General features: G+C 43.5%; 1 protein-coding gene across 2 annotated transcripts; it reads left to right on the forward strand.

The window, feature by feature from the left end:
* Positions 1 to 7,572: 7,572 nt before the first annotated feature.
* NPL (N-acetylneuraminate pyruvate lyase) lies at positions 7,573 to 19,617 on the forward strand. 2 transcript variants are annotated; one of them, XM_042033968.1, is made up of 13 exons: positions 7,573 to 7,683; positions 7,883 to 7,951; positions 10,479 to 10,616; positions 11,268 to 11,341; positions 11,715 to 11,802; positions 14,239 to 14,296; positions 14,380 to 14,455; positions 15,698 to 15,790; positions 16,097 to 16,245; positions 16,435 to 16,481; positions 17,268 to 17,352; positions 17,983 to 18,022; positions 19,105 to 19,617. In XM_042033968.1, exons 2-13 carry the CDS (start codon positions 7,887 to 7,889, stop codon positions 19,254 to 19,256), a joined length of 1,065 nt encoding a protein of 354 aa, XP_041889902.1. In that variant the 5' UTR covers positions 7,573 to 7,683; positions 7,883 to 7,886; the 3' UTR covers positions 19,257 to 19,617. The 2 variants fall into 2 exon arrangements, with proteins under 2 accessions (XP_041889902.1, XP_041889903.1); XM_042033969.1 differs by lacking the exon at positions 10,479 to 10,616.
* Positions 19,618 to 20,405: the final 788 nt, after the last annotated feature.

Here is a 20,405-nt window from a genome sequence, read left to right on the forward strand (position 1 = left end):
GTAACAAGACCTTAAGCAACATTCTCCACAGCAAAACTACTTCTATCTGCTCTGTGGCAGCATTACAATCGCTGCTGTCACATCCACCCTGTTGTAAGTTGCCTTTATCCCTACAGGCAAGCACAGACTGTTTGCACAAAAAGCAGAAATCTTTTCCACTGACCTAATTGTGTCAGGAGTGGAGGAACCCAGGAAAAAAAGTGTGTTGTTACAGTGTGGTTAATTACAATTTTGAGTCATGTTCTTGTAGCTAACTCTGTAGCGTAATATGAAGAATGGAGGTGTGAGGGACAGATAGGGATGTGTGGCCACTCACGTGTTTTATCAAGTGGTCTCAACCCAAAGCTCCAGGCAGTTTTGCATTGCTGCCTAAGCCTGTCAGAGAATGTTTGACAATGATTTTAATTTAAAAGAACTGAGTCTCTTCACATATAAATGGCCTTTACTTTTGTAAACATACACTCATCTGATGATGCAGAAACCTCACTTCACAACAAAGGAGTTGAGCATGTGATGTTACTGTAGTTACTGTCCAGGGCAGCAGAAGTGTCCTTATATGTTGTTAGATGAACTGTGGTTTATTGCAAATCCATGTCCCAAAAGAAGCCTCTTACCTCCTTGCTCTAAAGAAAGCCTCCATTTTATATCATATTCTCACTTCCAGCATGGAAAACGTAGAAGCAGAAGCATACCATCTTCTAAAGAAGCAGCTGAATGTACTATAATACTGTTCCAAGGAGGTTCTTATTATCCTTAGAAATTGTGGAAAGGAAATCTATGCCATAACTGCAGTGAGGTGGTGTTTAGACCTTATGCTCTGACTTACACATTTTATATCAGTGGGGGAATTTGTTACCATTGGATTCATCTTCAGCCAAAAGTCATCTGCTTTCTGGAAATGTGTGTGTGGATTTTGTCCATATTTTTCCCTGATTCCAGCTAGTTTGTTACAAGTGACAAGTGGAACTGCTGCATCTCCCTTCTCACTCAGTGACAGTGTTACCTGAATCTTGCTGAATGAGTGATTCCATGCTCACTTCATCAGAGAAGGCATGGAACTAGCTGCTGTTGACCAAATGAAAAGCTTCCTACACCCAACACCACTTCAGAGCACTCCTGACTTGGCATTTTGCAAGATTCCTCTGCTGAAGCTCACATTTTGAAACCATTCCAGGTTTGGGGAATTAATCCTAAAGAAGTCCTTGCTTCCACCTGCCATGAAAACATTCCAAAACCTTCCTGTCTTCCGCGCATGGAGCCCAGAGAGAAGCTATCTCAGCTTTATATACCACTTTATTCACTGGTTTATTTCCACAATAAGGCTTTTTTAAAATATGGATCTGTTCTGGGATCTAGCTAGAAACTGAACTCTACAAGCAGTTGTCTCAGCAAACTTTAGCCAGTGAAAGAAGTGACCTAGATCCACAGAAATTTCAGTCCTCTTTGAGTGCTGAGAGGAAATGAATTCATCTTCCCCTACAAATTCATCCATATTCTGCTATTGACAGATTCTTCTCAGAAACAAGAACATGAAACAAGGTAAATTTTTATCTTCAAGATAGGAATCTCTCTTTAAGGGGAAGAGGTAACAGTGCTTGCTAGAGAAAAAGTCTTGATGCAAATTTATTGCATTGCTGGTTTTGCTTTTTTAAAATGGTGTTTAGTAGAGACTTAAGCCTAAAGTGTGAGAGAATACAGCTTATTTGCAAACGTGACTCTGAAAAGGCAACAGCTTTCTGGGCAGAAATGCAGTGGGCTCTGCATTTTCTTTCTCTGATTCCCCCTTCCCAGAGTTTTTAAATGGTATTTTCCTTCCCTTTTTCTTTACCTGCATGGCCCCCTCCTTCCCTTCCTCCCACCCTTCCTCTCATTCTCATCCTACTCCAGTCTATGTGCTGCATGGAGTGAGACCACCTGGCAGCTCCTGTCCTGTCCAGGACCTGAGTTAAGCTCTTGATTCTGCTGAAGGGTTATTCTGAAATGGTGGGAACAGCCCCACGAGTCTGAAAAAGATCCTGATATGCAGAAATTGCCCTAGAGAGCTCAGGGTTTCCCAATGTAGTCCCAGGATCCCAAGAACATGTCCAGAGATGCCAGAAACAGGCACAGAGAGTGGGGATTAATATGTTAAAGGAAATATTTTCCTTAAAATAATATTTTCCACTTCTTCCAAAAAGGCATGAAGAGGTATCTGGAACTGAGGGTTTGTCTCCTAAGCTTCTTCCTCATCTTACTGGCATGAAATGTGGATCATATCAGAACTCTCCCATCTTCTAACAGTGGGGATACTGGTAGTGGGTGTGGAGTTTTGGTGGACACTTCTGTTCTTTAGATGATGTGAGTAAGGCCTCCAGGGATGGATTCTTCAAGAACCTGCTCTCTCTTCCTGTTCATTCCCAGAATGAGCCAATGCTGCAGTGTGCTGCAGATGGCACTGTTGACTGTGTTCAGAGGTGAGCTTTACTTGAAGAGTAACATCCATCACAGTCTCTTGGTTGCCAGTGGTCACTTTGGCTCCAGTGCACCCTGACAGTTCGTTCTATTTCCAGAGACATAAATTTGATTATACTCTTGTTGACTGCTAATGGGAAAACATATTAACATCTAAAACATTAACAACTTGGCATGTTAAACATCTTTTATGCAGCAGACACAGCAGCCTGAATCAGAGAATCACAGAATGGTTTGTGTTGGAAGGGACTTTAAAGAGCTTATAGTTCCAACTACCTGCCAGGGAATGTCTGTGTAAGACAGTAAGAAAATGCTAAGTTAGGAAAATCCTCCAGGTTATGCTTAACTCTAGAACAATTAAACTGGCAAGTTTTCAGGTAGAATCTACAGCAAACTTAATAGTTTAAAGTGAAAATTTCATAACTGAGAGGTCAGTATTTATTTTGATTTTTGTACCTTTAGATTTAGAGCAGAGTAAATGTAGATAGATAGATAGATAATGACATCACATCAACTCCCCAGATGATGTACTTCTGAATACCAACCAGCTATGATGGTATTTAACACAATTTCATCACTTTCGCCGGTACTATCTTTCTGAATATTCATTTAGGCTTCAGTACTTCATATTTTTCTGAAAATAGACTTGGGTCTGTCTTTGAAAGAAAATTACATCTGGATACATTGTTTATTGCAGAGAAAAAGAAGCAAGACTATAGTGTAATTATGCTAAACCAGAAGTCCCCTTGAGAAATGTGAAAGCTTGGATGTCAAAACTGTATATATGTAGAGAGAACTGTGATTTGGGGAAAGTAGAAGTAAATGATGGTAAGTTCTAGTCAGTGTATTGGAAAGTAATGGAAAAGATAATACAGCAATAACAAAAAGTCTGAAGGAAACTTGCAGGGCCTTTGGCTTTAGTAATTAAGCTCCTTCAGTTACTTGAATAATGGAGTTCTTATTAAATGTATGAATCCACCTTGTTGGCCCATGGCAGCAAAATAAGTTTGTAACTCCCCTATTTGAAATTACCTTGCAAAGTTACTTGGATACACTTTTGACATTCATGTGCTTTTCCTTATAGAAAAATTACTTAAATCTGTTAAAAACTGTATTTTTATTGCTAGACTTACTTTGGAAAAATAGCAACTGATTGTTGCTGCTTTCACTGGTGTCCTTATTATCCTCTGAGTCTTGGCACCACTGACACTGTACTGCTTATTTCATGGCAAGTGGGAAGACACTTTACGAGTCACTGCATAAGATGCTGCAGCTGCAGACAGCCTGAACTCCTCTTCTGCCTTGCCTAGAATTTACAGTGTAAATTTTGGAACCTGAATGTCAGTTCATGTATTCAGGTTCTCCTGAGTGTAAATTCCCACAGCCATTGAAGCATTCCTTTTGGCTAAAGCACAGTTATTTTTTCTTCTGGTAATTCAGAGAGTCTTAGAATTTTTACCATCTTTTCCTTAATTGCATCCCTTCCACAGGTAAGCAACGACTTCCCTGAAACAGGAAACCCTTAGTGTGTGATAGTCAGGGAGAGGGACAGGGGCATTGAGGGGAGTCAGAAACAGTGACCAGGTGTGGGAAGACAGTCCCAACCCTGAACTGAGGAGGCGATCGGCTGGACCAACTCTAAAATTTCTCAAAATGTCTCTGAACTAAGATATTAAACACCTCTAGGCATCTCTAAACTACTGTGTACATATTCTAAATTGCTCTAAAATCCTTTAATCAGCTCTATAGAGCTGTAGGGAACGCTGTATTTCTCAAATGAGGCAATTGCCTCAAACCAGATGTAATTTACACAACTCTTAAGCAGTCTCTAAAGCACTATAAAACTGTTCTAATCAGCTCTAGACTGCCACTAAATTGTGTTAAACATCTCTAACACTTCATTGCCACCTTTAAAATAGCTTTACACTTCTTGAAACTGTTCTAAAGATCTGAAAAATAGCTCCAAATTACTCCAGAACTCCTCAGAGGCACACTAAGTAGTTCTGAGGAGCTGTAATATCCCTTTGTAGAGTGCTTGAGTCCTCTAAACTTCACTAGCATCTTTCTAAACCTCCTCTAAGGACCTTTTTTCTGATCGTATCTAGACTTCTCTACATTGATTTGAAGATCGGTGAATTTCCTCTGGGGCTCTTAAACTCCTCTAAGGACCTCTAAACCTCCTTGAATATGCTGTGAGGTGCTCTAAACCCCTCTAAAATACCACCACACAGCTACAAAACACCTCTGATGAGCTCTGAAAGAGCTATTATTACACCCCCTAAGTTTAAAATCCAAATCTAAAACACTCCAGAGCGCTAAATCAGTGTGGATTTCTTTACAGAGCTCCACAATACTCTAGAAAGCTTAAAAGAGCTCTAAAATACACCACACTGCTCTACAATCCATCTCAACAGGTCTAAAACTATTCTAATTGGCTACAAACAACAGTGGGAAATCATAAAATCCTCTAAAATTTCCACTCTGAAAATCCTCTAAACAGCGCTACTACCACTATGCTTAAAGTAGGAGTAAAATGCTTCAAAATAGATCTCAAACCCTTCTTGGTTTTCTTGTAACTGCTCTAGAACTCTTTTCTGCAGTTCTGGAATTCCTGCTTAGAGACAGTGCTAAAACTATTCTGAAGCCCTCTAAAACCACTCTGAACTGCTCTAAGTTGATCTAAACATCCTATAAACAGTTCTAAGCAGCCCTAGAGTCCTGTGAAGTGTGCCAGAACTCCTGTAAAGTACTAAACTCCTTTAGCTCTTCTAAACCTCTTCTCAACACCTCAGAGCTCCCCTAAACTAATCTAAAGCTGCTCTGTTGCTGTAAGCAGCACTAATATGTCTCTAAATGCATCTAAAATGCCTCTAAATCTCTACTGTACAACTCTTAACTCCTCCAGGCAGCTTTAAAATTCCTCTGAAGAGCTCGAAGCAGCTCTAAAACCCTTTTATGCCAATCTGTGACTCCTGCAGAGTTCTAAGTAGCTCTAAACCTCTCCAGGCTACTGTAAAGCTTCTCTCCTGTGCTGTCAACACCATGAAATAGTGCTAAAACTGCCTCAAAATACTCAGAAAATCTTGTAGACTTCCTCTAAATGGCTCTGTAGAGCACTGAATTGTCTATGAACTTCCAGAAATACACTGGTGCTTTGGGGAGATGGAAGAGGTTGCAAGAGCTGGAACTATTGAGCCTGGAGAATGAGAAGTTACCTGTGGGAATGGAAGAGTGTAGAGAAAAGGGATTTTTGGAAGAACAAGATGACCGTCTAAGAAAAGGGAAATACACATGCTTTGTAAGGAGCTGCTAATAAGGCCGAACTCCAGAGAAAGTGGGGCATGCAAACAACCCACAGTGAGCATATTTTGGAGTGGAGGAGGAATACCACGGCCATAAACTCCTGAGATTATTATGTGAACACATGAAAAATGTGCTCCGGTGTTGAGCTTTTGATGGGCTCCCCCTCCTTCCTGGATCAGGGTAAGAGAGCAGAGGAGGCTGCTGTTCTGCTAAGTTCTTTATTTCATAGTCTCATAGCTTTCTTGAAGACAGAGTTCGAAGGGGGCTACATGATAAAGGCAAGCAGCAACAGCAGACAGCAGGCAAAAACAGCTTCTCCTTCTTCTATATGCTCTGTATGCTCTATATGCTCTATACTCTATATTTTTTCTTACAGAATTGTGGATTATATTTGCTAACTGACCAATAAGATTAACACATGATTCTAGTTTTTCTTTTCTTAACCTATCCTGATCTAATTCTAACAATCGTAAGTCTTACAGAAGCGTTACATAGGTATTACACAGATTTGCATATACAGTTTCTATCAGTTCTTATTGTTTATGTGAACACTCTATCTAAAAAATGTGAACAGTATAATTCTATCTGTATTTTGTCTAAGGTAAAGAATTCCGTGAAAAGGTAACACTGCTGCAGCAAGAACTGTGTTTAAGGTCTCTGTTACAGCTTTTCAATGTTTAAGGCACTTAGCATATATTTCTAATAGAAGTTTAAAAAAAATCTATATTTCTATTTCACTTTGGTGTGGCTTCATGTATCTCAGCTTGTCCAAAGGTTTTAATTCAACCCCTATGTTTTGGCTTCCCTCTGGGCCTGAGTTCAGAGGAGCTTTCACTCCAACACTCCTGGATCACACAACTGTTCTCTCTGCAGGTGCTGGGTGCTCTCAAAACACACTCTAATGGAAGATCTGAAAGTGCACACTGAAGACAGTTTTTAAAATTTTTTTTGAAAGTTTATTGCTATGAATCTGTTCAGGGCAGTACTTTGTCTTATAGGATGCTAGTAGTCCGTTGGTCAGATCTACTGGGAGCAGATTTGAATCTTGGCCCAGCTGTGGTTCTGGTAGGATGGGGAGGATTGTGCACAGCACAACTGCCATGGAGCCCACACTCCATGCTGGACATGGTACACATCTGGTAAAACCACATGTTGGGCTGCATGTGAGGAGCAGAAAGCCTGAGCTCCATTTGCCTTTCTCACACAGGGACATGGATCTGTCCATGTGTCCCAGAACAGGGACACTGCACTGTTATTGGGAGTGCTTCCAGCACCTCAGCAGGGCTGAGAGGACAACATTTGGAAGAGATTCCTCCCTTTGAGGTTTGGTAGGCCCTGGCACAGATTGCCCAGGGAAGCTGTGGCTGGCTGCCCCTGGATCCCTGGAAATGTCCAAGGCCAGGTTGGATACGGCTTAGAGCAACCTGGCATAGTTGGATAGGAAGGTGTCCCCGCCCACGGCAGGGGGTGGCACTGGGTGACCTTTTAAGGTCTCTTCCAACCCAAATCATTCCAAGATTTTATGTTTGTCTCCATCCTGTTATTAATATTTAAAGACTCGTTTATTTATTTTTATCTTGAAGTTTGCATATAGTGATGAATAACCCAAACTAGCCTCATCTCTTGCACAAAGCGTCGGCAGTAGGACTCCACCGAGGTCGCGGCCGTACTATCAGCCCATGGGCGGGGCAGGCAGGGGATGGGCCGGGCAAGGGCAGGCTGGGTGGAGATCGGCTGGACATGCGGAAGCCGATGAGGAGGGTGTGGCTGGGCTAGGCGAGGAGAGGCTGGGCTGAGCAGGGTTGGCTGCGCAGAGTCAGTCGTCAGCTGCTGCCGCGGCCCCCGCCCTTGTCTCCGCCTCCTGCCCTCTCGGCCGTTCCCGCACCACCGCTAGAGCGGCCCCGAGAGCCGCTGTCGCGGCTGATTGAGGTGAGGGGGGGGCCGGGGCGGACCCCCTTCCCCGCCCCCCCGCTATCCGTTCCCTCGGGAATGGCTCGGAGCCCACATCTCTGCAGAACCACGCTCCCTGCCTGGCGGGCTCTGATGCACAGCCCGTGAGGTTTTTACCCTTTCACAGAAGCACTCGAACAGAGCTGGTAATCGCTTTTACACCTTTTTTTCCAAACAGCTCAATGACACCCCGGAAGAAGTTAGAGGGTCTTGTAGCTGCTACCATCACTCCAATGACTCCGGATGGGTGAGCTGTCAAAATTGTACTGATTACTGTTTCCTTCTACCCTTATTTTCCTTCTTTCTTATTTGGAGGTGATCTGCTTGCTTTTTTTTTTTTTTTTTTTTTTAAATCAGATCTTTGATGGGATTGGGGGAACTACTAAATTGGTCCCACTAGGACTAGAGTGAGATTCCCTTGTCTCTGCTTCCTTCTGTTGCTAGCACGTGCTGTGGGTCTGGGTTTGGAGAGTTTGGATCAGTCTCATATCTCCTTTTCTGTTGCTTTGTTAGGTGCAAATTAAATCATAGTACAGTTACATGTGCGGAGCATTGCAGCATTTTCATGTTTGTTAAGGAAAATTGCAGTCCTAGTTAAAAAGAGTTCTTGAGAGCTAGAAAATAATTGTCAGAATCTGAAGGCCTTTTAGACTTCTCTCTACCTTAGCTAAGTCATGCATGCAGTCATGTGTGTGTACATGTGCATGGAATTAGTCTAAACTTGAAGAAAATTGTGCTGCAAGGACAGCACAGTTTTGAGAATAACATGAAATTGAAACTTGAAATTCAGCTTTCTTCAGAGCAGGGGCGGCAAACAGAAGCAAAAAACACTGCATTTTGATGTTGCAAGACTGAGTTGTTTGGAGTCAGCAGAGAACCCTGAGCTCTCATGGGGGATGTGTCAGGATCTGTACACACTTGAGAGAGACAGTGGAGATTTGCTAGTACAGATCTCCAAAAGTGAACTTTATTTAAGTGCTGAAAAACATGGCTCCATCCCAGTCAGGGAACTCATTCCATTGCAGTCACTGCTTTGATTCTTGCTTTAAAGGAAACTTATTTCTGATTTTATTTTTTATTATGACTCAGATTTATTGCAACATGGTATTTAGAGAGTGACCTGAGCCCTCTGCCTTAACTGCATGGTCCTTGTCAGATATGTTCTGGGGTGGCATCTATGGATTTTTGAGTTGTGTAAAACCAATCAAGGCATCAGAATTGACTTCCAGACCGCAGGGTTGGTCTGTATTTATGACAAGTGAAAACAACAGTGAAATATTACACACTAGTAAACAAAATAAATTTGTCTTGCAGAGAAGATAACCCAAGAATTCTATTTCCCCTGTTTACCAGGGAATGCTGTTGCTTTCTGTCTTGGTTTGAAAGACAGGTATCTGCTAAGGAAGGCAGGAGCCTCCCTTGGAATGGAAAATATGACCCCCTTCCCTCCGAATTTCTATAATTTTGAAATTAAGGGGCTTTCAGGCAAAGAAATGGGAAAAGGAATAACAGTTCTTTACTAGTATATATGTATAGCAAGGCAAACAAACAGCAACAATGGTAACAACAACAAACAAGGCAGACAAACAACAACAACGGCAGCAACAACAAACAGAACCAGAAAACCCAGTGAACGGTCTCCTGCCGCTCTTTAGGCCCTTTCCCCCCGGTGCAGTTGCGGTCGCGGCCGCCAGGGGCGCTGGTGGCTCCCGGCCGGGCAGGGTGGGTGCGGTGACTCCCCATCGCCTGCAGGGGGCGCTGTGGGGCGGGGCTGGCCGTCCCTCCACGCGGTGATGGCGGACGCAGCCGGCGAACAGGGATGGAAAGGGGGCTCTCTTTACGGACCCCCAGGGGCAGCCGATCCTGGTGCGCCCTCTGGATAGCAAAGAGAGCTGCGGCAGGGACCTCGGAGGCAGCAAGCCGGAACAGCAGGGCGAGCTCACCCGGGGCAGCAAGCAAGAGGCAGCAGAAACTCGGCGGCTGTAGCTGGAACTGCGAGGTGTTCCGGCAGGCAGGGGCTGCGGACTACGGTGTAGCGAATAACCCGGAACAGTGGCAGAGGAATGGCGGGGGGAGGGCGGGGTGGGCAGCAGCAGCCCAGATCCTGAACATGGCAGAGGGAAAGACTCCCTCGGAGGGGAAAGGGGCTCGGGGATCCAGGGGTTTCCCCTGAGACACCTGAGCAGATGGTGAAGGGGTCCTTTGTTTGGTGAGGTAGGGTAACAAGGTCCCAGTGTAACGGCTGGCTGCTCTGATGGGCAGAGCTCCACTCACGGTAGAAGGTGTCAGGAAAATTAATCCACAAACACCAGAGGTTTATGTCCAAAAAGGAGACAGAGGAGTCCTGTTACTTTATTCGAATAAAGGGAGAGGTCATGGGGCATTTCCCCTGGGGTCTCTCAAATTTTTGGAGGGTGCAGCCTCCTATTTATCCTAATTTCCCGACTGCATTTCCCTCTCTCTTTCCCCATTGGCTGAGGTACTTGAGAGGTACAGACTTCCCAAAACACCTAAGACTCCCTTCTAATGTATAACCCCCCCTTTATTTTAATTCTTATGGAATTTATGGTTCTTCTCATTGTTTCTTTCATCTCTCAATATCCAATTTCATTTATCAGCAGACCTAGAGTTTATTTGTAAAGACATATCTCTTTCTTTCCATGCATCAATCAGTGGAACCCTTCCCATTGTTTCTTTTATCTCTCAGTACTAGTTTTATCTTCCAGCAGGCCCACAGCTTGTTTGTAAAGACAAGTGCCTCATTCCTTTCAAAGACAGCAGAAGACAGAACCCCGCAGTGGTGGTGAATTCTTCCCACAGCAACTGCGACCTCCTTGCCCTCCGAATGCTGAGAGAGGAAAGAGGGAGCTAGGAGTTGCACCCAACCCCTTTTCCCCAGCCCAATTCTCGAGGTATCTCTGCCCCTCCACGAGAAACCCCCCAGCTAAAAGGGCAGCCAGCCGCACCCTTCCCCCCTTCCCGTAGAAACTTCTTTTGTCTCTTCTAAGTATCAGGTCGTTATTGTTTCTTAGCAACAAAAAATGGGAGACAATTCTTTAAGAGAAAGAAAAAAAAGGAGAACTCCTAAACCCCAACACTCTCCTCATCCTTTAATGAGAGAGAGAGGTCAAAGTCACATCCAGCGGGATGGCGTTTCACTCTCTGTATCCAGCAGTTATAACCATCCATCAGTTTAACCATTTGCCAGCACTTGCACAAATAAGTTTGTGCTCTCAAGAGGACTCCTGTTTCTCTCAAAAGAGAAAAAGGTTTTAGTTCTTCCTGTTCTCTCATATCTCCCAAAAAAAGTTCTTTGCTGTGAAAAAAAGTTTGGAACAGCAAACTACTTGTCAGGAGGAAGAGAAACTGGAAGAGAGAATTCAAGGCTGAGCTGCTACCTCAGATGTTAAATAAATGTCGAATGTTTCTTACCTCTGGGTAATCTGTGTTTGTACAAATGCAAGGCTTCAAAATATATGGGGTTTTTTTTGGTTTCTTAATCACTAAGTTTAAAATAACTGTGGGTGGGGACTTAATGGTTGCTGTGGTTCCTTTTATTGCAGACAAATTAACCTCCCAGTGATTCGTCAGTATGTGGATTATCTGGTAAATGAGCAGAATGTGAAGAACGTTTTTGGTAAGTGTTTTTTGACAGAAACTGCATTACAGCCCTTTTGCCTGGATGGGAATCCTGTGATATCTTAACTGATAGGAGCTGTAGTGGGAGGGAATGTGGATGTGGGATCATCCTAACCATTTATATTCACTAGTGGAGAGAGTGCAAGAGGTACTTAAGGCATCTAGTTTTGCCCACACCCTATTTCTGTGAGGGATAAAATAAAGTACCTTCATAAGGTGACATTCCAGAGATGAATGGATAATGTGTTGACAGAGAAGACTGATCTGAATGATTCTTCCCAACTCCAAAATGTTACTTCTTGTCTTCAGTGAAACCTGTGTGTGTAGGTGAGGCCTCAGCCAGTGTGTTGTGTTTTGTTGTGTTGAAACAGTAAATGGCACAACAGGAGAAGGCCTGTCCCTTAGCATCCAGGAGAGGAAGCAGTTGGCAGAAGAATGGATGTGCCAGGGAAAAGACAAGTAAGTAACTGAGAGGGAATGGGGGATTCTAGATCTTGTGTTATAATGCCTGATTGCAAAACCAAGTTTGCTGATGCCTTTTTTTTTTTAGTATTTTGTTGTTGGGCTTTGTTCCCCAGCTCCTTTATCACAGAAGTATGTTTCTGTCACTGCCAGTTAGCTGATGTCTGTTTCTCCTGCTTAGAGAGCTTCCGAGAGTCCTCTTTGGTACACTGAGAAGTGGGGGAACGAGAAGGGGCTTGGAAAAGAAGGGCTGTGCAGTTTGCTTAGTCTTGAGAACAAATACAAATAAAGAGCATTTCTGAACCTTTTAATGTATTACATTATTTGGTGTGACTGAAGCTGAGGTGTCGAGTGCTTAACTGCTTCCCTAAAGAAGCAAAATTAGTGTCAGAAGAAAGAATTTAATCTGGATCTGCATCTGTGTATCCAACTGCAGCTTCATTCTCCCTTTCTTGTACCTGTCATAGTCTTGTATCCCTCACTTCTGCTTTTCTCTCGGATGCTGGGTCAGAGGATGTGCAGAGGAGGAGGTGTTTTGGGGGAGAAGAATAATGAGCAGAAATAAACTGGTGTGAAGGATCACAGCCTTCAGATCCATAGCCTTTATATCCATATCTTGTGGATTTAAAGGAGAAAAACAGCAATGGGGTTGATGGACTGGAACATGGAGGATTCCCTTGGCAGGAGCAGACAAGCAGTCAAAGGTGCTGCTGTGAGGTTGAACTCTTCTGGTAGGTTTGCAGAGAAATAGGTTTAGAAAGTAAAGATATACTTTGATTTCCTTTACTCTTCCCAGCCTCGCTTTTAAATTCTCAATATCTGAATTTCAATTTCCTAATAAAATGCTAAGATTCATCTCTCCTGACAGCCTTGCAAGTACAACAGCAAGAAGTCATATGTGATTGATGTTTACAAATATGTTTTTCTTCCATCACTGGCTGCTTGTCACTGTCAGCACTTTCCCCACGTTTTTGCTCATCAGGTCAACACAGGCTCAGCTCTTTTTTCGGTTCTTGTTCTGTGGCTACCTGGGCTGAAGCGAGTCATTTTGTGTATTGGGTTGACCCTGAGTTGATGGACAGTCTTTAAGACCAATTACGCTTCTCACAATTTACATATTTAAACTGCACAGAAAGGCGGGACTTCCCCTTTTTGTCGGAGCTCACTTGCTGGGAGGTGGGGGGGCTCCAAGCCTCCCGGCCCCGCTGGGCCGGGCCGGGGCCACTGCCCCTTTCCCCCTTTCCCAACGCTGCGGCACGGACCCTGGGTTGCTGCGGGGGGACTGTCCCAGAGCCGCAGGCAGCTAAAACCAGCCATGGACTGCTCACAGCTAAACCCATCCAGCGCGGCTTCTGGGGACAGGCGGGTCCCTCTCCTCTCCATGCGGAGCCGGCGGAGTCAACGGGAGCCGGCAGAGCCTCCTGTCTGCAGCCAGCACACTTCATGCTGAACTGAAGAGGACACCACGCAGCCAGCAGCACAGAGGGAGCGAGGCTTTCTCCACCGTAAAGCCTGAACAGGAACACCCTTCAACATGGCGGCATCAGAGTCAGAGAGAAAGAGAAAGTGAGTCACATGGGACGGAGCTGAGCATGGCGATGGGAGAAAAGAGGGCGGTGCCGCGATTCTGGCGCGTAGCTTAAAAAAAACCTTCTTGCATGCCGTGGTAAGAAACTGTAATACCACAAACTGTTTGTCTCTTTAATCCATTTGAAGAACATGGGGGGATGGAGAATCCTCGTGTGGCCTATGAAGATTATGGAGAGTGCCGATGCCAGGCTATATAGAAGTAGTAAGAGACTGTTAAGAGACTTGTGGCGAAGAAAAGCCTTTGTGTGCAGGCCAAAATAACTTATCCTTAAAAAGATGAATAACCCCATGTGATGGTCCATGTTTTGTAGTGTGAAGGAACTGTGAGATTTTTTCATGGGAGAGATGTTCTACACACAGCAGATTGTTTGTTTTCGGGCAGATCTGCTGTTAGTGGCAGTTTGGGAACCACGTGCAACTGAAGGAAAACCCTTTTTTCCTTAAGCATAAGAGAGAGACTTTTCAAGAACTGCAACACTGACTAACATCCCATGTTCTGTTATCCCTTGTGTGAGCTGGGTAAAAGGAGAGAAGTGCTGGGGGGGGGGATTTGCTTTAATTTTGTTTTGTTATTTTCTCTTTACTTTTAATTCTATTAGTAATAAAACTCTTTCATTGTACTGCAACTGTTTAAGGTTTGTGCCTGCTTTGCTTTTTCTCCTAATTCTTATCTCACAGAAGGAAAATAAGTAAGTAATGAATATTTTGAACCAAAACCACTAAATTTAATTGGTGTTTCCGCCCGGTTTCGAACTCAACCCGCTACATTTTGGCAGCCTGGTAGTTTTTCCACCATCACTGAAACCTCCCCAAAATCTTCTGAATTTGTTTTTTTATGTGCAGATTGGACCATGTGATCATTCATGTGGGAGCACTGAATCTACCAGAGTGCCAAGAACTGGTGTGTATATGATATTTTTCACTCTGTGTGTGATAAATAGAGGAAGATGTACCCTCAGATGCTTTCCATGCTGTCTTTTATAGGCAAGACATGCAGCAGTCATAGGTGCTGGTGGCATTGCTGTCATAGCCCCCTTCTTCTTCAAACCCACAAACAAAGGTGAGTAGATGTGATTGCTAAGGCCTTTTTATTGCCCTCCCAACCTTCCTAATAGATAAAGGATTAATGCCATCTACTTTCTTTGGAAAATATTCTGATGATAATGTTTGCACAACTGTAATGGAAAAGCAAAACCTGCAAGAAGCATTTTTTAAAGATGATAGATAGCAGAATTGTCCTGGTAAGAAGTGGGAAGGATGTCTTTTGGGATGTATTTTGTTACCATTTTGTAAAAAGAAGAGTTGCTTTTGGAAAGAATAGTCTAGTTAACTAGTCTGTGTTCTGAATCGATAGTTTGGGGTTCATGTTTGATCTGGGCCACACTAGGAAGCAGCTGGTTCCATGCTGACCCTTGCTGGGCACTGACCTAGTTGAGGAACTGCTGATACACAGTTGTGGCTCTTGTTACTGAGGTGATCGGGTTTGGTTCTGTCTAAGGTTACCTCAAAACTGAAAACTGAGTATTTTGTCCTTAAGATCCTGACAATAACAAAAAAGAACCACATGAAGTGGAGGTTTGTAAAAGAAATATTAGAAGTTGTCTGAATGAATTCTGAATGGAAATGTTCATATGAAAGCACCAGAAGAAACCAGAGTAAGTTGCCAGAATGGCTGATAGTGACAGCCAGGACACAATCAGTGGCAATCAGACTGGTACTCACAGAGGAACAGCACAAAAGTCAGCAGAAACCTCGCTGAGAGTAGGGTGGCGGTGGTTTTTGCCATTCTTCTTCCTTCTGTGTCAATGAGAAAAAAGATCTGTGAAGGATGCAATGAGCAAGATTCTTGGGAAGAATGTCAACCATAACAACTCTTTGATTCCTAAAATGGTGCAAAAAAAGTTGTCCAAAACCTGGTTCATTATCCTCACCAAGGAATACCCCAGGGAGGTGAACATGAACTTGATCCTTTGTCCTCTGTTACACACAAGTGATCCTGCTGAGACTACTTGGCACACAGGTCTGGCACATGTGAGAGCATGCCTGAGTTACACTTGTAAGAATGAGTGTGAGCTACTCAAATGGGTTTGGTTTAAAAGAAGTATTGTCTTTGCCTTTCTTAAGGTCTTCCCCTGATTTATGTCACATTTAATGTTTTATGACATGTGAAGGGTTTTGTATGACTTGCTGTGTGTGGTGCCCAAGCTGAGACTTCTCCACAGCCCCCGTGCTGTGAATCTGAACTGTGTCTCCCTATGGATAGCCTCCTTCTCTTACGGGATACCTGATGGTTTCCTTCTAGATGAGCTGGTTGCTTTCTTACAGAAGATTGCATCTGAAGCCCCTGAGGTTCCATTTTATTACTATCACATTCCTCCTCTGACGGGTGTGAAGAGTAAGTACAGAGTACAGATCTTTGGTTATTTGCTCTGGACAGCAGGTTATATGGTGTTTCTGAATGCATGGATTTATATTTAGTCTTCAAGGTGTTGTTGCCAGTTCATTCCTAAAATTTTTCTGATCTGGTATAAGAGTCTTACTTTTTGTTGTATTAGTCATTGTTTTAGAGCCGTATAGTTTAATAGGCTTAGGCTGAAAGTGAACAACTTGTAAAATATGAAGTCTTTCTCTCGGGGGCAAGGCAGGGAACTCTTCCAGAACAGGCCTGCATTCTCTCATATGAGATTGCTGTTCTGTACAGTTCGTGTGGAAGAGCTGCTGGATGGGATAAAAGCACAGATCCCCAACTTCCAGGGTGTGAAGTTCAGTGACACGGACCTGCTGGACCTGGCACAGTGCATAAACAAGAATGAAACAGGGGAGTTTGAATTTCTTTATGGGGTGGATGAGGTAAGAAGCTTCTCTTAAAAGTAATTTCTTCTTAAGGCACTCTCTTGCTTCAGCCTTGGGGAAGAAGTAACCCTGGACACTCAGTGCAAGGCAGTTTCACTGCTTCCTCCTACTACCCCTTTTTTGCCTTGATTTTATTACATGAAATAAATTTTTTTTTCTTTTTTTTCTCCCTCCACCCCAAACTAGCAACTGTTGGGTGCACTGGCAGTAGGGGCAAATGGAGCAGTTGGAAGGTCAGTATGGCTTGGACTCCTTCGCCTCACACATCCACTGTGCTGTTTTATCTTCCACTATTTGCATAGTATTTCCCTGACCATCTTCAGTCATGGCAATGGAGGATTTTGCAGGATAGGGATGTAGAGAGGCAAACAGACACATAATCTAGCCCCAGTCCTAGTGATGGGACAGTCATATAACCCAGGATCCCAGAGTATGTTCCTTTGAGTAATTACTGCTGTGGTTTCTAAGCTGATACAAAGGTTTCAATGCATTTTTTATCCTCATGGCAACTTTTGAAGTAGGTAATCACTTCTATCTTCACTGGGTAAGGAACCAAAACCCAGAGAGGTTAAAATTGTTAGTTCACATGAGCAGTGTGTGAGGAAAAGAGCTGTGCTGAGTTTAATTTCTAATTTATCTGCCCCTCATATCAGGCTGATTGGATGAATTACTGTGTGATATCTGTGTTCTCTCTAGGCAATCCATTAAATAAACAAGCAGCTGGAAAACTAAGTGATTGACTTTCCTTATTGCCTGATGATATCTTTTTATTTTTAATTTTGAAAAGCAGTTCCATTTGGAAAGAACTGGGAAGAGAAATCTGTTCTCTAATTCTTCCATGGAGCTTGGCATACTTCAGATGCTTGACAGTAGGTTGCACCACACATAGATTGCACGGATTTTTCTCATAATAATGACAATATCAACAGCAAAAGCCTGTGGTCATTTCTTTTGTTTCACTGGTTTTAAGTTCCTCCTTTGCATTTACCAATTCTATTTTTGGTTTGGTTTTTTGACAGTACATACAACTATTTGGGCCGACAAACCAATCTGATGTTGCAAGCCTTTGCAAAGCCAGACCTTGCCTTGGCACAGAAGTATCAGGTAAAGCATCTTCCTGGGCCTCACTGGGAGCAACCTGCTTCCTCTTTGAGCTTTTCTGTGGCTGTCCTCCATATGGTTCTGTCATCCTTTCTGAGACAGGTTTATTAAAGAAAAATTCTTTCATCTCCAACCCCGCTTTTTGTTATTCATCCCTCCTCACTTTTTTGACCATTCCTTATTACCTTTTAACCAAGACCTGCCTCACTTACCTTTCAACTCTAATCTCATCCATGCAAGTGGGCAACGGTCTGGCCTTTTTACTGGAACAAACCCACAGTGGCCAAGCCCCTTGACTAGGAATATTCTGGGAATAGCCTATGTGATGTAGGGCAGAAAGCTGTCCCAAATCAGCTCTGCCTTCTCCCCTTTTGGTCTTGGGCAGTTTGAAGATTTGTGAGGAGTTCTGAGCCATCAGTATACAATCTGTACCCAATGTTTTTATGGAACATTTGTGGTATCCCTCCCCTATTCCACTGGAATTCAATTAGTATTTCCCAGAGACTGGCTAGGTGGCCAAGGGCTTTTCTCAAAGCTGTGCAACAGTTATATCAGATATAAATATAGTAGCTTTAGATGCTTTTACACTTTCAAATTTGAGGGTGCTAATAAATTACTATCGGTCTTTTCTAGTTTCTCACTGGGGAATTTCTCAACTTTGTCATCAAACTGGGTAAGTAAACAGGGTAAACACTGCCTGTTTTCCTCATTATGTCTAAAAGTGCAAACTTGGTGCTCCTCAAACTCTCATATAGCTGTACTCTTAGAACTTCCTTCCTGAAAGATACTGCAGTGAAAAACTGTTGCATCTGCTGTTTCCCAATTTAGTAGCAGTTGGGAGCTGAACAAAGGGAGCTGACCAAGCATCCCTGACAGATTCCACTCTCCCTTCCTTCCTTCTGCTGTGAAATCTCACAGATTTAAAACTGTGACTCTGTGATTTACCCTTGTTCTTATCCTGACTCTTTCTGTGGGTTGGTTTTTTTGTTAGGTTTTTTTCCTTCCACCGCCAAAAGCTCATTTCTAGCTTTATTGCTACAGTAATTTTTCTGAAATGGTGGTGCCCAAGTAGAACAACAGTTCTGATATTTCTCTCTCCTGCCTTGCTGTAATTTAACAGGAATATTGTTGAAGGCTGTACAAGGCCAAAACATTTTAAAAAACCATGATTTCTAGAAACAAAATCAAGTTTAAATATAAAGAGCAATTAAAACCAACAGAGTGGTGTCGGAGACTGAAACAGACAGGAAATGTTTAAATTAAATTCTATCAGACATTTAATGAAGAGAGCTGTTTGTTTGCGGTACATATGCAAGCCCTGATGAATCTTGCCGAGCTTTAGAGCCTGGTTGTATTTCTTGGGTTCAAAGTCAGAGGAATTGCGTTGTTTTTTAGCCTTATAGATAAAGAGGGAAACACTAAATTTCCAGAAGTACATAAGGAGTCATGATCTATAGACAGAGGGCAGGATGTCGTCACTGCCAAGGCTTGGCTCTGTGTGAGTCTGAATTGGGGGATTCCTACATAGGAATAAGTTTAGTAAGTAGGTGTAATTTTTACTGCAGTGTCATTCCTGTCTGCAAGCACAGTTACCTCTTTTAAATTACACTGCTCTTGCTTCCAAGAAGTGCTTGAAGCCTGGTTGATGCTGGATTACACAGAAAATCTATGCTGCTGCTTTTTTGGACACCTGTATTGAGGCTGCTTTAAGGAAAGTGGTCTGCAAATGTCCTGATTTTGCTTTTGTCTGCCCAGGTTTTGGTGTTGCACAGACTAAAGCTGTAATGACTTTTGTTTCTGGCATTCCCATGGGACCTCCACGGCTTCCGCTTGTTGATGCCTCCAGTGAGTTCATCGTCAAGGCCAAAGCCAAGCTGGACAGCATTGTGTGGCCTGATGGTGACTGATCATAGTGTCATGGAATCACTAAGGTTGAGAAAGACGTCTAAGATCATCAGGTCCAACCACTAACCTGACACTCCCGGGTTCACCACTAAACCACATCCCCAAGTGCCACATCTATGATGTTGACTTCCATGTAGATCTGGAGGTTCCTTTTCTGGTATTCTCTGCCATGTGGCACATCCCCCACATGATGGGCTAGGATTTCTTTCAGGGAAATGGCAATGTGCCCAAGCCCCTTCCTGTTAGGGCTGCCTTTGCTGGAGCACATGTAGCCTGACATTTTACACTGCTCTCCTGGAGTGCTGCAAATTCCAGGACTAACTGGGATTGTTTAATAAAAAAATAGCAAATTTTTCCCAGTTGGAGGAGAGAGCTGACGACTTTTGCATAGAAAGGAGGAAGATCTGTCTCTACCCCCTCTCAGCTGGATGGTGTTTTGTCCTCTCCATGAGGACATTGTGGGTTTAAACAACAGTATGACAACATCAGGTTGCTCAGGCTGGTATCTGTTCATCAGAATCACTGGGACATTGTCTGTGTGTGTAAAATCCTGCTTCTGTCTGATTTCTGTGTTTATACAGCTTAATGCAAAATTTAAAAAAGAAATCCCTTTTGTAACAGCAAGCTTTGGATCGCTAATAAGCAGGTATTTCTCCATTTTTTTCTTTAGGACAGAAACAAAGCCACGATTGAGCTGTGCACCTCCATGTGGCAGTGCAGAATGCTGTCATGCAGGTTAGGAAGGCATAGAATCATAAGAAACCTAGAATGGTTTGGGATGGAAGGGACCTAAAAATCATTCAATTTCCATCCACACCTTGCACTGTCCCAAGTTGCTCCAAGCCCCATCCAGCCTGGTCTTGGACACTTCAGGGATGGGGCAGCCACAGCTTCTCTGGGCAGCCTGTGCCAGTGCCTCACCACCCTCACAGGGAAGAACTTCTTCCCAATATCCCATCTGACTCTGCCCTCTGGCAACGGGACGCCATTCCCCCTTGTCATGTCACTTCAGGCTTTGCCCCAAGTCCCTCTCCAGCTCTCTTGGAGCCCCTTTAGGCACTGCAAGGGGCTGTAAGGTCTCCCCTGCGCCTTCTCCAAGCTGAATACCCCCAGGTCTCCCAGTCTTGTCTACAGAGCAGAGGGGCTCCAGC

Source organism: Corvus kubaryi, unplaced genomic scaffold (genome assembly GCF_017639235.1).
Source record: "Corvus kubaryi isolate FWS band 111438036 unplaced genomic scaffold, C.kubaryi_AGA036_p1.0 37361, whole genome shotgun sequence".
In the NCBI taxonomy this organism is placed as follows: Eukaryota; Metazoa; Chordata; class Aves; order Passeriformes; family Corvidae; genus Corvus; species Corvus kubaryi.

Coding starts and splice junctions, on each gene's coding strand:
- NPL (XM_042033968.1), top strand. CDS start 7,887: ATGACACCCCGGAAGAAGTTAGAGGGTCTTGTAGCTGCTACCATCACT. Junction 15,791..16,096: donor TCCTCTGACGGGTGTGAAGA/GTAAGTACAGAG, acceptor TGTTCTGTACAG/TTCGTGTGGAAGAGCTGCTG. Junction 17,353..17,982: donor CCTTGGCACAGAAGTATCAG/GTAAAGCATCTT, acceptor GGTCTTTTCTAG/TTTCTCACTGGGGAATTTCT.